The 24,418-nt window shown below is 32.7% G+C and overlaps 1 protein-coding gene across 1 annotated transcript; it reads left to right on the top strand.

Moving 5' to 3' along the window:
* The first annotated feature begins 11,209 nt into the window (after window positions 1–11,209).
* LOC108481876 (peroxidase 31-like) lies at window positions 11,210–12,518 on the top strand. Its single transcript, XM_017784944.2, has one exon. The coding sequence runs from the start codon at window positions 11,411–11,413 to the stop codon at window positions 12,404–12,406; it is 996 nt and encodes a 331-aa protein (XP_017640433.1). The 5' UTR covers window positions 11,210–11,410; the 3' UTR covers window positions 12,407–12,518.
* Window positions 12,519–24,418: the final 11,900 nt, after the last annotated feature.

Raw genomic sequence — 24,418 nt, 5'->3', positions numbered from 1 at the left:
CCCAATTTTAGGGTTAGTTGGAACAGTAGATTCGGGACCACAAATCCAACATAGAAAAAGTTATTTTTATTTCATTTTTATGGTTTAAAATTTCACGGAATGATTTCGTAAAAATTTCGTTCGAAAATTTTGACGTTTGGGCACTCAATTTAGTAAAAAAGACAAAATTGTAAAATGTGCAAAAGTTGAGTTCTACTTGCTAGAGGTGTCCAATTGCTATGATATTTTAAATTAGAGGTTTATATATGATAATTAGACCATTTTATATTTCTGTGGACAAAAATGGGCATTGATAGGTGAATTTTGAAAGAAAGACATTAGGGCATTTTGGTCATTTAGTAAATAAAAGAATAAAAAGGGAAAATAAAGCCAAAATTGTGTCCATCTTTCTTCTACCTTGGCCGAATTTCATAAGGGCTCCATAGCTAAGGTCTCTTCAACTTTCAAGCTTGATAGTAAGTGCACCCTAGCCTTGCTTTTAATGTTCTTTACATTTTTAAAATCCTCGTAACTCGATTTATCTATTTCTACCATTATTTTGAAGTAGGGTTCATGTTTAAAAATTGACCCATGTGTGACATGCATGTATTTTGATCTTTGATGGAAGATATTGTATATTTAAGGTGTAATAAACACCTTTTACTAAGTGATTTTTCAAGAAAATACCTAAAAGGGCCTATTTGTAAAACGTTGTAAAATGGGTAGTAAAAATCTGATTTGATGAATAATGTGGGCTGATATGAGCATGTTTATGGTTTGGCTAGGCTTGGGTAACCAAGAAATTGAATACATTTCATTTTACGAGCCTAGGGACTAATTTGTAAATATGACAAAGTTTAGGGGCAAAATGTAATTTTGCCATAGTATGATTTTTGGACTGAATTGAGAAATGTGAATAATGAATAAGATAAATTTTCTATTATAAATCAAGAAAAATAAAGTTCGGACCTTGATCGGGGAAAGAATAAGATGTTTGACGATTAAATCCATTTATCCTATTTTTGTACCGAGGTAAGTTCGTATGTAAATAATGCATTATTAATTATGCTTTAATTGTGTTATTATAGTATGAAATTTGAATTGCTCTTTGAATAAATTCGACAAAGTTTCGACAAGTGAAAAATATCCCGGTTGAACCTTAGGAATAGATAGGATACGAATGTCATGACATTAGGGTTATTTGAGTTTATGTGTAAGACCATATCTGGGATATGAAATCAATATGAGATTTCATGTAAGACCATAGCTGGGCTATTGGCATCGATTTGAGATCCCATGAAAGACCATATCTGGGGTATGGCATTGGTATGGTATTGTGTATGAGATTTCTCGGGTATCCTTTAGTATTCCAAGTGGTTCAACAGGTAATTTAACATCCATGTTAAAGTTATGAAAGGTTATGGTACAAAACTGATGCTTAATGAGCTCAATATGTGATGAACCCATCGTAAGGTTCGATTGAGTAAGTTACGATGTTAAGGTTTTAATATCATCTATGGCAAGTTTGATTATGAGATTTACAGTGATACCTATGTTAATTTACTTCATGTTAAAAATATGTTAAAATGTGTTTATGATGCCTATTATTTGCATAGGAACTTGCTGAGCTTTAAAGCTTGCCCCTTTCTTTTTCCCTTGTATTATAGTGTCACCAAGCCAACTCAGGGATCGAAGATGGTCGGAGATCCATTCACACTATCAATTTTATCATTTTTGGTACTTATGATTTCATTATTTTGAGTATGGCATGTATAGGGACTTGGTCATTTTGTTATGTGTCATATTTGATTTGGCCAAATGTGTTGGCTTATAATGATTGATAATTCATTTTGTAAATGGCCATTGAAATTGGCTAATATTGGTTTAGTATATATGCATATGATGATGTTTTCATGGATATGGATTTTGCATGGTTTGAGATGATAAGTATGAGATATTGTATGCTATAGAACATAGCATGTAACTGATGTGTGAATGACTTGGTTGTGGATGAATTGGTTGTATGTATATGCTTGAATTGGTGTTGGTTGTTGTTGTATAGGTTGGTGCAAGTAAGGGTGGAAAAATGGCTTGGAAAATAGTCTTATTTTTGTCCACATGGGTAGACACACGGGCATGTGTCTAGGCTATGTGTGACACACCGCTTGCCTTATGGGTGTGTGATCTGACCGTGTGTCCCCTGCATCTTGAATTTTTAACTTTTGAATTGGCCACCCGAGCAGAGACATGGCCATGTGTCTCAGCCTGTGAACGACATAGCCCAGGGACATGGGCGTGTGCCTAAAGCGTGTGAAGTCTACACCTATTTTATGAAAAATTATGAAAATTAAATTGCCCACACGGCCTAAGCACATGGGCGTGTGACTTGGCTGTGTGACTTCTATTTATTGATGACGCCATAAATAGAGAGTTACATAGGTTAGGGACACAGGCGTATGTGTCCACATGGCCTACCCATATGAGCGTGTCCCAAAGCCAAACGGGCGTATGACCCCTGTTTTGATATAAAAAACTTTATGTGTTGGGAAGTTTTCTAAAGTTCTCGGTTTAGTCCCGAACCACTCCTAATGCATGATTTGGGCCTCCTAAGCTCGTTTAAGGGATGGTAGGAATGTTTTCGAAAAGTTTTAAATTTGAGTGGAAATTCATGTCCCAATTTTGAATGTTTGTTTGAGTTTAAGTCTAGTAATGCCTCATACCCTGTTCCGGCGTGAATACAGGTAAGGGGTGTTACAGATGGGACAGACCATGTGTCATACATGACCTAGACACACGCCCATGTTTCTACCCATGTGGACAAAATAATGGCTATTTACCAAGCCATTTTCACCCTCATTTACCCCTACACACATAAGTTCAATGGCATAAGTCATGGTATACTTAGACAACCAAAACATTCATGATCAAGGCTAGAACAGATCATTTTATTATCACACTAAACATACTTCAAACATCATATTCTACCAAACCAAATCAAACCAAGCTCACATCCACAAGTACCAAAAAAAATACTTTTATCATACATAATTCTCCATAAATTTCATAGCACACCAATGAGCCAATCTTAACTTGTAACAACCTGTTTTTAGGGTTAATCAGAACAGTGGTTTCGGGGCCACTAAATCCGATGAGTAGGTTTCTAAATATTATATTTAATATTTATGAGTTAATTGTGAGTTTAAAAAAGGTTTTTGATATTGTGATTTTTGTTTTATAAGCGATTTATTAAGCTCAAGTGGTATGACCCTAAGGTCAAGTGGGTTTAGAAAATGAGGTATCGAGACCTCATTTCTATAAACCGAGTCGTAAATATTTTTATAAATATTTACGGAGTGGCAATAAGATGATATTAAAGTTTCGTTGAAAAATTTTATTGTTTTGATAGTTAATTAAGCAAAAGGACTAAATCGCGCAAAGCGTAAAAGTTGTGTTCTATAAGTTAAAGATATTAAATAGCTATGGAATTAAATAGTGGGAGTCCTTAAGTGGTAATTATTCCATAATTGTTGATAGTGGAATTCCATGGCTTGGTATAATGGAAATTATTAATGTATATTAAGGTTAAATATGGTATTTGGTAATTATAATAAAATAAAATAAAACAAAAGCCAAATTACATGCTATCATCTTCATCAATAGCCGAATGTGAGAAAGAAAATAATGTTCTCAAAGCTTTGAAGGTTCGCCATGGTTGTTCATGCATGTAAGTCCATGTCGTCTCGGTTTTTAATAATTTTTACATTTTGAGATCGTTGCTTCGTAATCTAGTGGCCTGTACCTCTAATTTTAAAATTGTTAAAGTATTTGGATGATGCCATTATTGAATGTTTGAGTATCTTGTTGTTTGATGATGAGTAATAAATCTTTGATGTTTGATTTTCATGTTTGATTAAGTGATTTTTGATAAAAATGTGTATTAAGGACTAAATTTAGAAATTTGTAAATTGAGGGTCAAACGTGAAATAAATAAAAGAAATGGGTTGCTAGAGACCTAAGGTAAATTCGCCTAACATGGGTTTGATGAAATTTTGAGTAATTTGTGTTATTTTGAAATAGGGATTAAATTGTAAAATGTGAAATGTTAGGGATAAAATGCAAAATGCCCAAATTATGTGTCTTTAGATAAAATTTAATGAAATGTTGAATAAGTGAGTTAATTTTGATATTAATTAGATTGGCAAAAGTAGAATTGGATTTGGATCGGGGAAAAATCAAAATGGTCTATTAGTCGTCTCGTTCCGATTATCGTCTTCCGAGGTAAGTCCTTAAGTAATTATATTTGATTTTCTGCGCGCTTAAGATTATATAATATGATAAGTAATTATTTGACGTTTACAAGTTCGATTTGCAATAAATATATTGAATTTCGGCTATAGAGCCGAATATGAAATGGATGATTTATGTATATAATGTGGCCGAATGACTATTAAGTGATGATGTGAAAGTGTGTAATATGTGTATACAATTTTATTGTACTTGTTTGTATAAAGTCGAATGTGAATTGAATGGTATATATGTGGTGACAGAATAGCTATTATGAAACAAAGTCAAAGAATGGGATATTTGTATAATAGATGAATTGTGGCTATTGTTCCTACTTGATCGAGGTTGTGTGTGAAATAATTTGTGAATATGGCATATAGTCGAATGGTTATTAAAAGTGAAACTAGGATAATGAAAAGATTATGTGTTCCTTGTGTATGATTATTGAACCGAAAGTTAAAAGGTAGGTGTACATTTTGTGCTTATATTCGAATGAAGCAATTAAATTGCTAATGTGAAATGTTATGTGAAATGTGTTAACATGTGAATAAATATGCAAGACACTGGAAATGTATCCGGGCTAAAGTCCCGCAGGCTTCATGCTGGAAATGTATCCGGGCTAAAGTCCCGCAGGCTTCGTGCTGGAAATATATCTGGGCCAAAGTCCCGTAGGCTTCGTGCTGGAAATGTATCCGGGCTAAAGTCCCGCAGGCTTCGTGCTAGAAATGTATCCGGGCCAAAGTCCCGCAGGCTTTGTGCTGATAATATAATTTCGGGTTTTATACCTAGTAGGCCAAGTGCCGATGAATTTGATAAAAGTATACAATTACAAGATCCTACACTAAGTTGACAAATTGAAAGTGCATTACATATTAAGTTGGCCAGGTATGTATCATGTACTAGTATGCGATTTTGATTTGAATTAAATTATAAATATATAAAGTGATGCATCTGTGAATAAGTGTTATGACTATAAATGTGATTGTGATATATTCGGTAAATATGTGAAGTTATGTGAAGTGATTCTATGTTTATATTCAAATATAAACACTTGGTCCTTGTGGAAAGGTTTATGGAAGTATATGATTTTATTTTTAGGTGATTACGATCTTGGAAAATTAAATGTGAATATGATATTGTATTTCATTCGTTTCAATTGAACTAAAGCTGATAGTGAAGCATTTTAATGCCTATGTTATATGAGTTTGATCTTGAATGACATGATATACATGTTTAGATAATTTGAATGCAAGGAATGTGCGAAAGAGCAAATTTGTAATAAATCTGCTTGAGACAGCAACTGTAGCGTGATTTTGAAAAATCACCATAAATTGTGGAAATTGAATTAGAAGCTGAATAAATTATGAAATTAAATCTTAATGAGTCTAGTTTCTTATAAAAGAAACCGTGTAAGCAAAAGAAGTTTATATAATGAGATATTTGAAGTGGAGTGAGACAGAGTCAAAATGACTTTGAAATCCCCTGTTCTGTCTTTAGAAAATCATTTTAAATTGTACAGTGATGATTATAAGATAAAAGTTATATTCCTAGACTCCTTAATGAGTCTAGTTTCAAATTAAGTAAACGATAACATATTTCGAATTCTGTATAATGAGAAAATTGATTTGTAGTGAAGAGTGGTCAGAATAGTCAAACAGTGAAACAGGGGGAACTTCAATAAAATTCTGGTATTGATTGGTCAAACCAAAAATTCTAAAAATTTTATGGATGGAAGATATATAAGTGTATTTTCAGGAAAAATTAACGGAACTTTATTTGGAGTTTCTTATCTCCAGTTATAAATAATTTAGTGAATGTTTCTCAGGAAAATAGCTTGTAGTGAATTTGTGATTTTGTTGCAAACATGGTTAAAACTAGTTAATGAGATACTTTTCGAGTTCTTATGATCTTATTTGTGATTACAATATTTGGTTTTAATTGAGTTCAGATTCAAGTGCAGTGAATTTGCTAAATATGCAATATGTTCATGGATACTTGGCCGAAATGGCAATTACCTAGGAATGATTTCTTGAAAATTTGAAATAATCGATCTATAAGTAAATTAATTGTTTGCATTGCTTAAAACTTACTAAGCATTGAAGCTTACTCCGTGTTCTCTTTTTCATTCCTTATAGGTTTATCCTTTAGTTCGAGTTGGAAGAGCCAGAGATATCATCACACTATCGAGTCATTATGTGAGTTGAGAAGATGGTATATCATCATGATTTAAGGCATGTATAGGATAGACTATAGGTAGAATGATATTTTGACTTTGTATACATTATAGCCATGCGAAGATGGCTCGCTTATTTTGTTTAGAGAAGCCTTATAATTGAACTAATGTGTTGAAATGTTTTAGTTATAACTTGATAGTAGTTAATTTGTTATTAGATATTCGGTTATGTTTTGATAGTTAGTCATTTTGGAAATTTATAAGAGCTCTTATGAAAAATCAATGAAACAGGTTGCATTGTTGATAATTTATGTCTGGTAAATATCTTTGACCTTATAGAAGTTTTGTTCAGTCAAGTAATACCTCATAACCTTATTCCGGCAATGGATACGGGTTAGGAGTGTTACATAACTATTCAACAACAAACCATTAAGTCACATTCCAACATTCACTAAGCATTTATAAGCCACATAACACAAGAGATAATTACACATGCATACATACATATATATATATATATATATATATATATATATATATAAAGCTTACAACCAATTCAACCAAAATGAGCCAAGTTACATGGCCAAATACCACATCAAGCCTTTGACAATTACAAGCCAATACATTTGGCCAAATTCACAATGATAGGTATAAAAAATGACCAAGTCCGTATACATGTCATATTCTAAAAATGTTTAAAATCATCGGTACACAAAATAACAGTTTGATAGTGTGATGATCTGCGATGATCTCCAATCCGAGCTATCTTGGTCGCACTATAAAACATGGAAGATAAAATGGAGTAAGCTATATAGCTTAATAAGCTCGTATGAAAGAAATAAGCTAACCTAACCATATATTAACATGCAAGTAATATAACATAAGATAATGTAATTTACCAAAATCTCATGATCATAATTCATTCCATCACAAACTTACCTGGAAATCGTCATTTCACGAATTAATAATCATAAGCTTAAAGTACATACCTGTACCATATTGTAATAATTTCATACTTAGTCTCATCGTCGTTATACCCAATGAACCACTCAGAATAACAATATCAGATACTCGGGAAAAACCTTGCACACAAGGTGCCACATATGTAGACATTGCTACCTATATCTCATAACACATATATGCTTGCTCTCGAGCCATTAACGGGCCTGCTCATACATGTTTTCAGTCAAGACGTAGCTACCTGATGTTGCTCACACAAGCTGTCAAGTAACCACAACATATGCCGGTATACTCAGCCACTGGTAGGACGTACAGGACCAGCACCCCGATCACATAACATAAAACCCTAGTGACATGTCACTTGTATCCTAATCTATTCCTAAGGTTCGATTGGGATTTTTCACTTGCCAAAATCATCGTTGAACGTGTTTGTAAAGTCATTTACACAATTCATGAAGTATTAAAGTAGTTAAATTACGATTATAATAAAGCTTATTTAACATACAAACTTACCTCGATTACAAAAATGACCAAAAGGATCTATTCGTCAGTTCCTTTATTTTTCCCCCGATCTAGACCCGAACTTTATTTTTCTTGATCTATAATACCACATTTAACTTATTTAATCATCACATTGTTCAATTCAGCCCAAAAACATATTATGGACAAATTTAAATTTTTGCCCCAACTTTTCAACATTTTACAATATAGTCCCTAGGCTCGTAAAATGAATTTCATTCAATTTCATCACAACCTAAGCCTAGACGGTTGTTGTTTGTAGTCATAAAAGCCTACATTTTTCATTTATTCACACTTTTCTACACATTTTATAGACTTTCACAAATAAGTCCTTATTTAACTTTTTACCGAAATTCACTTTACAAAAGTCGTTCAACAAACAACAAACATGCATTTTCTACCATCAAACATCAAAATACACACATATTCATCATGGATCAAATTTTATACTTTAATTTTCTTTCAAATTAGTCCTTGAAATAGCTAAATCAAGTTACAACAATCTCAAAAATGTAAAAATCATTAAAAACAGGACAAGAACGGACTTACTATTGAGCTTGGAAGCTTGGCCAAAAACCCTAGCTATGGCTTCTCCTAAATTTCAGCTATGGAGAAAGAAGATGGACAAAATTTTGCCTTTCTTTACTTATTAGTCCATTTAATAACCAATTTACTAAAATGCCCTTAATGCATAACTTAAAATTTTACCTAGCCATGTCCATTTTTGTCCATCTTAAGGTATAACGGTCTAATTACCATTTAAGGACCTCCAACTTAAAAATTCATAACAATTAGACACCTTTAACTTATAGAATTCAAGTTTTGCACCTATTGCAATTTAGTCCTTCTAGTCAAATTGGGCACTCAGTCAATAAAATTTCTAAATGAAATTTTCACAAAATTATTCTATCATGTTGTAGACCTTAAAGAAATAATAAAATAAATAATTCTACTTCAGATTCGTGGTCCCGAAACCATATTTTGATTTGACCCAAAAACGGGCTATTACAAATTGTACCTAAAATAGTCATCTAAAATGCAATAAAAACCCTTACCAGCTAATCGATCTAATATTTAATCAATGAAAGACAATGGAAAATGGTCTTTCCTTGTGGCTTTGTTTAGCTTACGATAGTCTATACATACTCGCCATCTCGTGACAGTTCATGTAGATATAAGCTCATTATTATCGTTACTGACCACGGTGACACCTCCCTTCTTCGGCACACATTAGACTAGACTCACCTAAGAGCTATCTAAGATTGGGTAGATAACAACAGCATCCAACCATTTGATTATCTCCTTTTTCACCACCTCCTTAATAATGGGGTTCAACCTCCTTTGCTGCTTAATAGAATTGGCATGGAAATTTTTCAGCAAAATTTTGTGCATGCAGATTGTGGGGTTGATTCCTTTAATATATGTGATTGTCCATCCTAATGCTTTTTTGAATTTCCTAAGTACATCTAACAATTGAACATTTTGCTCATAAGTCAGCTCAGTAGATACAACCACATGCAATGTATTATCCTTCCCCAAATAAGCGTACTTTAACTGTGCAAGTAGATGGTTCAACTCTAACATGAGTGGTTCTTCTATGGACAGTTTAGTAGGGTTGAAGGTTCAAGTAGATAAATCTAATATGTCAAACCTCTTTCTAGGTCTATCGACAATTAGTTTGGATGTCAGCAACTGCTTGTGGTGTCCTAATGGCCCTTCATAATCAATATCACTAGAATCCAATTCACTATTCTCTTTGTCATCATATTTCTTTTTTAAATTCCACTTCCACAATAGAGTTTAACAATATGACAACATGGCACTCTTCTATATCATCAACACATTTCAGAGCCTAGAAAACATTAAAAGTGATTTGTTGAAAGTTCACCCATATAGTTGACTCACCCTTTTGAACATCAATCATAGTCCTACCTGTTGCAAGAAAAGGTCTACCCAAAATAATAGGCACATCTTTGTCAGCTTCACAGTCTAATACAATGAAATCAGCAGGGAAAATGAATTTATCTACCCTTACCAGGACATCTTCGATTTTACCTTCTAGGTGTGCATATGATCGATCTACCAATTGCAAAGTCATAATAATGGGTTTACTTCACCAATTCCCAGCGTTTTGAACATAGACATGGGCATAAAGTTTATGCTCACTCCTAAATCGCACAAGGCCTTCACAACTTATTGGTTACCAATTGAGCAAAGGTATTGTGAAGTTTCCTGGGTCCTTCAACTTTGGAAGCAATTTATTTGTCAGCATAGCAGTGCACCCTTCAGTGAATGCGGTTGTTTCGAATTCTCCCATTCGTCTCTTCCTTGAAAGTATGTCTTTCATAAACATGAAATAGTTGGGAATTTGCTCCAAAGCTTCCACCAAAGGTATATTGATGTGAATTCGCTTAATGACATCCAAGAATCACCTGAATTGTTGGTCTTGTTAGTGATTCTGAAATCGTTAGGGAAATAGTAGGGTGGGCGAACTTCATGTTGCAGTGATTGTTTTGCCCAAACATTGTGTTCAGCAGTGCTATTTGAGCTTGCTTTAGCATTGCTTGGTCTAGTTTTCTCATTTGTGGTGCTCTTCTTGTGTTGTTCAAGAATTTTTCTTTGATCAGATTTTGAATTCGATGTTTTAGCAACAACACTCTTGAAAAATCTATCTAGCTGTGTGGCACTTCTAAGAGTGATTGCTTTATAATGTTCTTTCCTATGTGGTCTTGCATTCTCGGTATCACTAGGCAAAGTTCCTTGTGTTCTTGAGTTCAAAGCAGAAGCTATTTGTCCTACTTGGTTCTCTAAAGCTCGTAAAGATGACGCTTGGCTCTGGATCATAGCATCGTTCTTGGCCATATACTCCTTCAATAGAGATTCAAATATAATAATTTAACATAAATTAAAATAAAAAAATTATTGATTGATGCATAAGAAGTTTTTTTATTTTTTATGTATGATTTAAAATATATGTTTGGGGTTTATGATTATCCTTCTTGAGAATTTTGTCGTTAAAATTTAAATTTACATTTTTTCTTGAGTATACAATTTATCTTACCATTACACAAACACTTATGGATGTAATTTGACAATTATATTTTCATTCTTTTTTATCTTATTATTAGTAAACCCTGGCTCCTAACACCCTTATTCACTATGCCCATTGACATGACCATCAATTGATTGCTTCAAAGGATTGGCGTTGGGGAGAAAAATTCGGTTTTGCTAAGTTTCCTTGAGACCGCTCGTTGGCCTTACATCAGCCCAACAACGATTGAAAAATTTGTATACACTAATTTTTCTCTCATTACCTCAAAACCCGAAACATTTGACACCAATTTCTCCATAAAATTCTCTCTTCCTCAATTCCTTTCCTCTTCATCTGCCTTTCCCCAACGCCTACATTATCTCTAGAAACTAATTAACATCTGAATTCCCTTAGACTTTTGCCCAGGCCCCAAACAAGCATTATTTCCAATCTCTCGAAACAACATGGCCTTCCCTAATCTTGTCCTCCTTTTCACACTATTTTCGTTCCTCTTACTCTTTCGCTCAACAGAATCAAAGCTATCCGCCGATTACTACAACAAAACATGCCCTAAGTTTCAGAACATAATGCAGACAATCCTAGCAGAAAAGCAACTCAGTGCCCCAACAACCGCCGCAGCTACCCTCCGTGTCTTCTTCCATGACTGTTTTGTTAATGGCTGCGATTCCTCCTTGCTTATTGCCTCCAACGCCTTCAACAAATCGGAGCGCGACGCTAACGTTAATCTGTCAGTTGCTGGAGATGCCTTCGACCTTATTACTCGTGTCAAGACTGCTCTTGAGCTTGAATGCCCTGGCGTTGTTTCCTGCTCAGACATTCTCGCCATTTCAGCTAGAGACCTTGTTGTAACGGTAGGAGGTCCGTTCTATGAAGTAGTTTTGGGGAGAAAAGACAGCAGGGAATCTAATCCCTCGATGGTTGATAAAAACCTTCCGAAAGCTTTAACACCCATGAATGAGTTGCTTTCTCTCTTCTCTTCCAAAGGGTTCTCAGCAGAAGAAATGGTTGCTCTTGTGGGTGCACATACCATTGGTTTCTCTCACTGTAAAGAGTTCGCCAATCGTATATTCAACTTCAGCAAGACTTCTGAGTTTGACCCAGCCTATAGTCCTGTTTTCGCACAAGGGTTAAGGAAACTTTGCGCTAATTATACCAAATCTCCAGCAATGTCAGCTTTCAACGATGTGTATACCCCAGGGAAGTTTGATAACATGTATTACAAGAATTTACAAAATGGATTAGGGTTGTTGTCATCTGACCAGGCGATGGTGACTGACAATAGGACTAAGCCATTTGTGGACCGGTTTGCTGCAAACGAGACTGCGTTTTTTGATATGTTCGCTCGTTCGATGGAGAAGTTAAGCGTTTATAAAGTCAAGGAAAATAATGATGGGGATGTAAGACGCAGATGCGATCAGTTTAATACACTTCAGGTTTGATGAGAGATATAAGTTGCGCAGATAGATAATGAAACAAGATTTTCTTTTTTCTTCGTTCATACAACATGATTTATGTAGTCTAAAAATATTGCATTTTAATCTTTTAAGAAACTATTTTTCAAAAAATAAAAATAAAAAAATCTTGTAATAAAGTGTGAGCATTGTCATGCTTATATTCTTAGGTATTTTTTTGGTTCAACATTCTCAACATGTTTTCTAGTTTCAAAGTCGATCATCCCCCTATCTAAAGTAGACAACTGAAGATTCACATTTCGAAAATCCTAATAATTATAAGGAAATCAAATTTCTCAACGATCACCCCCTCTTTTCTATGCAAAAACTCAAAAGGTCGATGATCAAACATCAAAGCAATCACACCACAATGCATTAACGTGTAGCCTCTCCTTATTTTTTCTCTTTCTTATTGAAGAACTCTATAAAATGTTAGAATATCATATTTCACTATAATCTTTGTCTTCATGCTTAGAAATCATATCAAAATTTGATTCTAGATATGTCGAGCTAGCATTGTTTAGCTTTCGAGCATATTTCCAACATTTTATGATTTTCCCAAGCAAAGTTGATAGCTCTATTATGTTACTTTCTTAAATCATGATTAATACTTACATGGTACCAAGCAATCGATTAACTAAATGCAATTAAGTATGTGCATTAGGAGAAGTAAAAGAAGAATATTATTTGGTACAAATTATAGTTTCTCTTAGTAAAAGAACAAGTTTTAGATTTTGTTTTTTAGTCTATTACAGTTTTTTACGATTTGTTTTCGGTTAATAAACAATAATGGTCTGTTTATTTCACTGAAAATGATTTTCGAAAATTGATTTTTTAAAAAATAATTTACATTCTTGGAAAAGTTAATATTTTGGTGTTTGGATGAATCTGTGTAACATATTCTCTATTGGTTGACTGATTTCTTAAAATATTTCATAAAATTGTTTTCAATAAAACAAACATACATTTGATATTTTCTTATATTTTTATTGTTTAATTGAGTTTATTTTATATCTATAAATTTATATTTTACATTGTTTTTGCATATATTAAAAATATTTTGTTAAATTCATGTTCATTACAACGTCATTTTTTGGTTACATGACTACCAAGTGAGTATTTTTATTTAAAATGTGACATCAACAAAATTGATAAAAGGTTTAACAATTCAACAATTGGACTAGATTTCCAAATTTGAAAAGTACAGAGACTAAATTACAAATTTGTGAAAAGTACATAGACTTATGACATATTTTAACCTTAATACTATAAAACATTAATTATTAATATATTTATAATTGTAATAAATATTTATTATTAAAATATTAATATTGAATAATTTCAATAATATATGAAGAAAAATTATTTTAAATTTTATTATTAAAGTAAAATTGAAATTAATAGATTATATTATTTATATTAATAATTTATTGTATGACTAAATATAAATAATTAAATATGTATGTTTAATAATATTGAAAAACATAATATTTTATATTGATATTTTTATAATTTTAAATATTTTTAAAATAAAAATAATATTTATTATTAATATATAATATTAAATTTTATTTAATTTAATTATTATATAAAAATAAAATTACCTATAGAGGAGCTCTTTTCCGGAAATTGAGTTATTTTACATTGACATGTAAGTCATTTTTCATTGACCAAATTGTTTTATTTGAAGCAAACTTAGTAAAATGTATAAAAGCAAAGGAAAATGTATAAAATATTTTCCGTAAAATCTTTTACATATAAACAAACAAACTAAATGTTATGACTAGATTTCAGAAACTTTATGACTAGATTTCAAAAGCTACATCAATTTCGTAGAAATGATTTGAGAGACAATATGTTCTAAAACATTTTTCAGAAAAAGACTATTTATCTTTGATAGAAATTTCAAAATGAAAATAATTAATAAAACATGTTCAATTTAAGTAAGTTTTGCAAATAGATTATGTTGTTTCTTTTAGTAGTACAAAGAAAAAGGATTTCATATCAATTCTGAAATGTTCTATTTTAAAAATAGACAGCAAACTGAATAATACTTTTGAAAACTTTATTTTTAAATTAGTTTAGAAATTAAGATTTATCAATTTAAGTTTTAAATCAATGGTTTAAGCATTTTAAAATTCAAAGTTTATACATGCATTCCAAATATCATATCGAGTTCTCATGCATAATTACAATAGCAAAACAAACCAATGTTCATAATCCAAAACAATCTCAAAAGAGATTTAAATACTTTAAAATAAATCGAGAATCTCTTCTAATTCTGCATCCAAGTCATATCCTTAAGTATTATCTGAAAAATTTTAAGAAACTAGAAAGAGTGAGCTAATAAGCAATGTGTGTTTTAATTAAGCTTAAATAACATAAGAAATTACTTTAAATATATCAAAATATTATTAACCACATAATAATCAAACATGCAATCTTTATGTGCATGATTATGATATATGTTTTGTAAAATTTCCTACCCATGATGAATTTGTTAACTGAAATTCATCATTTTTACTATAAAGAAAGAATTAGAAAACTGAGATTGTACTATAAAAAGAAAAATAAGATGAATTAAAAAGATAGAAAATAAGTGATAAAAATATAATAATTACCAACGGTGTCAAAAATGATGAATGTTGATGAACCACTCCAAGATGAGGAGAAGAAATGGTAATATAGAGATTAAAATAGTAGGAGAATGATTTATATTAAGAATAAAAAAGTAATATTGTTTCGAAAAAAATAAAAGAAAAAAGAATGGATGATTTTCGAAATAAAGAAAAGAAAGAAGAAGAAAAGCTATGGAAGAAAATAGTGTTTCAATGTGGTGCAAGAGTGGTAGTCTGGTGGTGCTAGGGTTGTGGTATTGTAGTTCAATAGTGGTGATTTAATGAAATAGAGGTGGATGATAAGTGGTGATTCAATTTGTTAAAAGTAAAATGAAGCAAGGAAATGAGAAGATCAAGGATGAGTAACCAAATTTGGGTGGTACAAGGTGGTGAAAAGGGAAAAGAAAACAGAGAAAAGATGTAACACCCTATACAAGGTGGCCAAATTGTGTAGTAACTTGTGCCTGTGTAACTTTGGGTCACATGACCATCTTGCTAGGTTGTGTAACTCTCTGAGACCATGTGGACAAACCTGTACCAAAAATCAAAGAGGTCACATGGTCGTGTCATGCAACCATATGGGGCACACGAATGTGTCACAGATCATGTCCCAAGTTGTGTACCCAAGAACACCTTCAAACATAAGCCATTTCACATACCAAATGTGACATCCCTAATTTGACCCTAGTCAGAAAGTGATTTCGGGACCACAAAACCGAGACATAAAAATAATTTAATATTCATTTTGATGCCTATAATATGTGTTAATTCATGTGTGACATTTTTTATGTTTTAACTTAGAGTTATAAATGTGAATTTCACTAAAAAGGGCTTAGTAGTAAACTTTGAAAGTATGATGGGGAAATGTGTGATGACTAGTTGATTCATGCATGCAAAATAGTGGAGTTGCATGTCAAATTTCCCCTTTTAATGTTAGTGGAAGGTAATGATGACTTTGTTTTGGCATTTTGTGCTTTGTATGTTAGTAAATAATGTTAATAATATATTTGTTTATATTAAAGAAAATGGTTTCATAAAATAGAAATAATAAAAGTTAATAAAATAAATGAATAAAATATGTTTGAGGTGAAAATAACAAGGCCATTTCTTCTTCTTCTTGCCGTGAGTTGAGAAAGAAAATAGAAATCTTTGAGCTTAGGGCATTCGGCAAAAGAAGGCTTCAAATAAGGTAAGGTTCATGTTATTTTCTTTGAAAATTTGTGAATTTTGGTTGGTTTTGAAGCTTGCAACAAGACCCATGTGAAAATTTTGTGTTCATGAAGCATGTAGCAATCAATCCACGAGCTTAATGGGGTATATTTTGTATGTTTGATGATTTTGGGAGGATAATTGATTCTAGTTGAGTATGAACAAACTAAATGTGCTTGATGGCTCAAATGAGCTTGGAAAGTTGGCCAATGTTGTTTAGGTTTATGAATTAGGGCATAATTTCTTTCGGCAAACTAGGATAAATATTAAAAAAAAAAATTCTTAGCATTAATAGCATTTGCTTAATTGGTGAATTGAACTTTGAGTGGATAGGGTGAGCCCTTGTGACTATGTTGATTGTGAAAATCGGCAATGTGGGGGCTTATACAAAAATTAATGTGTATTGATAATAGTTGTATGAGATTTATTCAAATTAGCACCTAAGTGATAAATTGATTATGTAATTGGGTTGATTGTTGCATTCGACCATGAATTCAACTTGTCATTTGAATTGGTAGATAAATGCCGCATATTAAGTTGAGTAATTAAATTTAGTTTTAGCTTGATTTTGAATGAATATAAATTGAGATGTTCTTTATGTGTTATCCGAATTAGTTGTTGAATAAGATATTGGGCTACACTTAGTGAAAGTGTTGAATGGATATGATAATGTGAAGTGCAAAAGGGTATGTGAGAGAGTGAATTATGTATTTGTGCTTTCTTCAAATGAGGGAAAATCTTATATTCATATACATATGTTTTACTATAGGTGTGTTTGAAAAGTAGGTTCTTAAGTATTTGAGTTTGATTCCTTTGTAAGTTTTAAGTACTTAAATGGAATGAATATGAATTATGTATATGTATGCCTTATGTATGTACCATGTACACATAAGGACATTTGGAAATATGATTAAATTCTTGTATAAGAAAGAATGATAAATTAAGTGACTCTTTGCTTGTGAATGTGAATTAGATATAGATTAAATAAGCATGAAATCGAGTCATGGCATGTTTTATTAATTAATACATATTGAAAATGATATGTGATTGCCAAATGTGATTGTCAAGTGAATAATATTAGTTAAGTACCTAAGCCAATCTATTGTTTCACTTAAGCTTAAGAGCAAAGAGGATCAAAGTCGGATAAAGGAAAAGAGAAAGTAAGCGAATAGCCGTGGATATCTAGTCGTCGACCACTTCGAGGTAAGTTTTAAGTGATTAAACGTTGAGTAAATTCAATCATAATAGAACATATTGAGTTGATTTAATAAGATATGATGGGCCATGATATGTTCTAAGCTCAAATGGTAAGTTCTTAAGTGTTTGAGCTTGGAAATTTAAGTGTAATTTGAAATAATCTGCTTAGGACAGCAGCAGTAACGTGAATTTAGAAAATCACCATAAATTTATAGACTTGAATTAGAGGCTGAATAAAACATGAAATTAAAGCTTAATGAGTCTAGTTTCTTATAAAAGAAACCGTGTAAGCAAAGGAATTTCCGATAATGAGATATTTAAAGTTGTGTGAGACAGTGCAGAATGACACTGTAATCCTCTGTTCTGTTTTTAGAAAATCATTATAAATTGTACAAATCTTTTTAAAAGACAAAATTTATATGCTAGATGACTTAGTGAGTCTAGTTTCAAATGAAACAAACTAGAACATATTTTGAATTTTGTACAATGAGAAATTTGATTCGTAGTGAAGAGTGGTCAGAATAGTCAAACAGTGAAATAGGGGAAACTTTAAGAAAAATATGGTATTGATTGGCCAAACCAAAAATTCTGAAAATTGTTTGGATAAAATATGTATGAGTCTATTTTCAGGGAAAATTAACGGCACTTCATTTGGAGTTTCGTACCTCCATTTACGAATAATTTAATGACTGTTGCTCAGGAAAAACAGCTTGTGCTAAATTTGTGATTATGTTGTAAACCTTAATAAAACTATTTGAGTTGCTTATAAGCTATCGATTAAATATTGGTAATCAAACTACCAAATCCATATTAAAGTGAAGCTATAAGCCGTAAATGACTAGTATACCTAGTCAATTTTGTTATGATGAAATTGATGTACAAGATATGTATATGTGATAAGGCCTAATGGCCAATGTGATGAATGTGAAAGTGTATATATGTGATAAGGCCGAATGGCCAATGTGATGAATGTGAAAGTGTATATATGTGATAAGGCCGAATGGCCAATGTGATGAATGTGAAAGTGTATATATGTGACAAGGCCTAATGGCCGATGTGATGAATGTGAAAGTGTATATATGTGATAAGGCCGAATGGCCAATGTGATGAATGTGAAAGTGTATATATGAGATAAGACCTAATGGCCGATGTGATGGATGTGAAGGTGTATATATGTGATAAGGCCGAATGGCCAATGTGATGAATGTGAAAGTGTATATATGAGATAAGACCTAATGGCCGATGTGATGGATGTGAAGGTGTATATATGTGATAAGGCCGAATGGCCAATGTGATGAATGTGAAAGTGTATATATGTGATAAGGCCGAATGGCCAATGTGATGAATGTGAAAGTGTATATATGTGACAAGGCCTAATGGCCGATGTGATGAATGTGAAAGTGTATACATGTGATAAGGCTGAATGGCCAATGTGATGAATGTGAAAGTGTATATATGTGACAAGGCCTAATGGCCGATGTGATGAATGTGAAAGTGTATATATGTGATAAGGCTGAATGGCCAATGTGATGAATGTGAAAGTGTATATATGAGATAAGACCTAATGGCCGATGTGATGGATGTGAAGGTGTATATATGTGATAAGGCCGAATGGCCAATGTGATGAATGTGAAAGTGTATATATGTGATAAGGCCGAATGGCCAATGTGATGAATGTGAAAGTGTATATATGTGACAAGGCCTAATGGCCGATGTGATGAATGTGAAAGTGTATATATGTGATAAGGCCGAATGGCCAATGTGATGAATGTGAAAGTGTATATATGAGATAAGACCTAATGGCCGATGTGATGGATGTGAAGGTGTATATATGTGATAAGGCCGAATGGCCAATGTGATGGATGTGAAAGTGTATAAATGTGATAAGTCCCGAAGGGCATTTGTGCCAGTACTATATCCAGGTTAAGATCCCACAGGCTTTATGCGGGAATATTATTCTGAATTAATGTCCGTATGCTTCGTGCTCGTACTATATCCGAGTTTTGAAGACCAGAAGATTCAAGTAAGACTTTGATATTGAGTATCCGCAGTAAGTTACCATCAAATAAGTATTACGTATTTAAAGATGTTCAGGTACGTATTGCTTACTCGTCGGTGGATTGATTTCAAAGTGAATTATTAGTATCAAAAAGGTATGTAAATGTGATCAATATTATAACTTCAAATACGAGAATGATCTAATTGGTAATGGTATGCTTGTATAATGAAGTATGGGATGAAATATTCTTATGTATTAGTGCATATTCTGCCCAAAGGCCTTATGATTTGAGTACGGGTTGGGTTCAGCTAGATGTGCCAGTACAAGGTAAGGATTATATTCTGTAAACTTACGTATATGTAATAAGGAATATGTTTGGTTCTTTAGGTGCCTCTGATAATTTAGTACTTGTCATGTTGAAATACTTAAAAATATGGATGTGATTATGAACAAGTGGAAAGGATTATTGAAAGTTGTAAATTGGTGAAGAATGTGCTTACCATGTGAATCCATCTTCAATTGATGAAGAATGTGCTTTGGAAATATTCGACCATCTAGATCACTATTGTACGAAAGTATATATATGTGAGAGTTAAGTGATGCGTTTATTGATATTATAGTTCGAGATGAAGCTCTAGATTAACTTCATCGAACAGTTGAAATGAATGACCAAAGATATTGAATGAAAACACTTTGCGACTTAAAGCTTAGGGCTAAAGAAAGGCGAATTAAATTATGTGAAATTTTGGTTAAGTATATTGGGTCAAATGAGATTTTATCTAGATTAAGTATATGTGAAAAACGTCATTGATTCAACAAAATTATTGTTTTGCTTAAAACGTACTAAGCTTACGAAAGCTTACTCTGTTCGTTCATGTTTTTGGTCTGTAGGTTGTGGATTCCGACTACTAGCTCGGGGATCGTCAGCACTTCATCACACTATCTACCATTACGGTAGCCATGAGATTGGATTATCTTATGGCATGTATAGAATAAACTAGTAGCGAAAGAATAATTTGGTTATTGTATATAAGCCATGCGAAAATGACATCTTTTGAATGTTTACTTATAGAAGTTTACATTTTATCCCTGGCTGTGTTTAGTGTTTATCCAAATGAATGATCTTAAAAAAAAAAAAGTTTTACCGTTCTGTCATGAGTTACAAGTCCAGTAATGCCCCTTACTTATTCCGGCGATGGTTACGGGATAGGGGTGTTACACCAAAAGTTAGACTCCAAGCTATGCGTTAATAAATTTTCAAAGGTATTAAAAAATACAAAAAAAAGTACTTAAAAAATAAAATAATAAATCTGAATTTAAACATGTTTCTTATTAATGTATCTAATATCTCATTATTTATCTAAGACTTAAAACATATTTCTTCCCCTCTCTTTTTTGTCCACCACTTTGCTCCTCCCCGTTTTCTTTTTTCTTCTTCTATTCACCACGTAAATCATCATTTCTTCTCATTTCTCCACCACTCTACCAGCACATAAGGCCACTGCACCTCCACCTCACCACCATCTCTCCTTCGCCACTTCTGTTGTCGTCTTGTCGCCGTCATCGTTGACTACCACCCAAAATTTCTTGATTTTCTTCTTTTCTCCTCCTCATTTCAAAATTCATCTCCGTAGTCCCTCAATTTTGATTTCTATTCTGTAAAGGGTTACTTCTATTCTATTTTCTAACTTTTATTTCACATTATATTATTCTCTAATAGTGTCGAATCCTCCTCTCTAATCAACATATTGTAGGAAGTTGTTGAGCCCTATTTCCTCCGTTACTACATAAGTTTAGTCAATCCTCTGTTCTTGTTTCACTCTTGTATATTTTATACATACATATTTGATTAAGACAACACAGATTAATTCAATTTAACAATTTTATTGAATTGCTATTCAAGTCCCGAAATCCATACACCACTTGTGCTAGAGCGCGATTAGGCGATTGATTACGTAATATTTCTCCATAAAATAAGATTGAAGGATTATTTATTTGAGTAATCGTTATAATACGTATGATTGGTTAATCCATAAAGGTTCATTAAGTGATCTCATCTGTTAGAAGTTGGATCAGAGTCCTTACGATCTGATTTACAAAGGTGTGGGGATTTATTTGATAAAAATAATTAGTATTATTTAATCGACATAAAATATCTATATTTGAGAAATATTTTATTATTTTTTAATTAAGTCTCTAAGAAGTGTCATTTGGTGATTACATAAATTATTCATATGGATTAGAAAAAAAATCATCAAAGGAGGATTTCAAGTAAGTGTTCTGAAACTTTAGGTTTGTGATGAAATATGCGATTGTGTCATTTTTGTTAAAAATGTTGATGTGTGATTTCCTTCCACTCATGATATATGAGATATGGCGATTTGAATATGTATGTACAATAAGCATGATATTGAATTATTGATGTTCTAATTCGCATGTTAAACATATAACAACCCGTTTTCGGTAAAATCGGAATAGTGGTTTCGGGACCACAGATCCGAGTCTGGAAAGAAAAATTATTTTAATATTATTTTATGATCTACAGTATGATAATAATATTGTGTGAAAATTTCGTAAAGAAATTTTATCGATTACATGTTTAATTTGATAAAAGACCAAATTGCACAAAGTGCAAGTTGAGTTCTAACGGCTAAAGGGATTAAATAGCTATAGAACTTTAAATTGGAGGTCCTTATATGATAATTAGACCATTAAAAATACTTAGTTGTTAAGGATGATGATTCATCCATGGAAAATAAAATTAAAGAAAAAGACAAAATTGGAAATATGAAAAATAAAGATGATAAATAATAAAAAGATGAAAATATCACCATTTATCATCAGCTTCCCCAAATATTTTGCATGGAAACCCTAAGAAAGAGAAAGCAAGCTTTCTTTGCCAAACTAGGTAAGTATTCAAGTCTCGCTTTTAGTAATTTTTATATTTTTGAGATCAGGACAACTTAATCTAGCTATTTTGGGGATTAATTTGTAAAGTTATCAAAGTATGAAAAATTTTCCATGGATGAATATGCTGAAATTTTGAAATTTATGGTAGAATATGAAAGGTTGTTGATAGATAAACAACTTTTACAAAGTGAATTTTGATGAAAACATGATTTAGGGACTAAATTGAAAAGTTGTAAAAATCATGGAAAAATTATGAATTTTATGAAATACATGGGCTGTAAAGATTCCATGTAAAAATCGGTTAGGACTGGAACAAGGATTAAATTGCATGAATTTCATTTTTCGAGCCTAGGGATGAAATCGGGGGAAAAACAAGGTGTTGGATTAGTTGATCTACTTTGTCGTTTTTACATTCGAGGTAAGTTCGTATGTGATAAGCATTGTTATATTTGTATTTTAAATATTTTAATACTACATAAATTATGGATACGGCTTTGCAAACATATTCGACGACGATTCGACAAATGTGAAATCCCGGTTGAACCTTAGGAATAGATTAGGATACGAGTGACATGTCATTAGGGATTATGTGATTTGGGTGTTGGTCTGTACATTCTACCGGTGGCTGAGTTCTCTGGCATGTGTTGCGGATTCTCATCAACTTGTGTGAGCAGCATTGTGTAGCTTCATCATGACCGTCAGCTTGTGTGAGGAGACCCATTGATAGCTCGAGAGCGAGCCTTATATGTATTATGAGATTGGGATAGTTTCGGCTATATATATGGCACTTAGAGTGCAAGTTTCCTGGGTATCTGATAGTATTCCGAATGGTTCAACGGGTATATCAAAGATATGAAATGGTGAGAAATAGACAAGTATCAGTACAGGTATGTACGGAAACTACGTAAGCATTGAATCCATGGAAGTTATGAGTTTATGGTTAATTATGTAATTGAATATATGTTAACATCGTGGTTGAATGTTTTATAGTGTTTTATGTTCATATTATGAATGGTAATTGAATGATGAGCTTTGCTTATTATTATTATACGAACTTATTAAGCTTTATAGCTTACATTGTTTATTTTTCCTTGTTTTGTAGTGAAATCAAAGCTAGCTTGGATTTGAGAATTGTCAGAGACCTCATCACACTATCAAGCTATCACTTTAGTACTTTTGAATCTATGTTTTTGGGATATATGGCATGTATAGGAGCTTTGGTCATTTTGGTTTATAGTTTGGTAATGAATTTAGCCATTTGGATTGTCTTGTAAATGTGTAATGTTTGGCTTTGTATATGGCCATGAGAGTTGGCTTATTTTGACATATTTGGTGATGTATATATATGTGCATATGGCTTTAGATAGGTGTTTGATGATGGATATGTGATGCCTGTTGATAACTGGTAAATAAGGATACTAAATGGTTGAGATTTGAATTTGGTATGTTTGTGAATTTAGGCCAATTAGTGCATTATTGAAAATGATCATTTAGATGATTTGAGAATATGAGATTAGCATGAAATTGAATGGCATAGTGTGGTATTTGTGTGTCTTGTATATGTTGGTATTGAAATGGCATGATTTATGTTGGTTAAGGTTGGATGAATGCCTATTTATGTCATGTTTAGTGCCATTTGGTTTGGTGTAGGTGTATGCAAAATTGGGTGGCAAGATGGCTTGGTAAATAGCCTATTTTTGTCCACACGGTCAGGTTACACAGCCGTGTGTCCCCTAGTGTTGAATTAAAAATCAAGTCAGTATCCTCCACATGGCCTAGCACATGGGCGTGTGACTTGGCCGTGTGGCATAAGTTAGTATACCCTACAGGTTTGGTATGGTCTAGCACATGACCTGGTACACAAGCATGTGAGGCCATTTCATAGGGCACACAGGCTGGTCACATAGGTATGTGGTTGGTCGTGTAACCCAAGTCAGAGAGTTACACGGGGTCGGACACGGGCTAGGACACGCCCATGTGATCCCATTTCGAATGTCCACATGGCCTGTGACATGGGCATGTCTTTGGCCGTGTGTCTCACATGGCCAGGCCACACGGAAGTGTGTC

This window comes from Gossypium arboreum, chromosome 1 (assembly GCF_025698485.1).
Source record: "Gossypium arboreum isolate Shixiya-1 chromosome 1, ASM2569848v2, whole genome shotgun sequence".
In the NCBI taxonomy this organism is placed as follows: domain Eukaryota; kingdom Viridiplantae; phylum Streptophyta; class Magnoliopsida; order Malvales; family Malvaceae; genus Gossypium; species Gossypium arboreum.
This window is presented reverse-complemented; position numbering and strand designations above follow the sequence as displayed.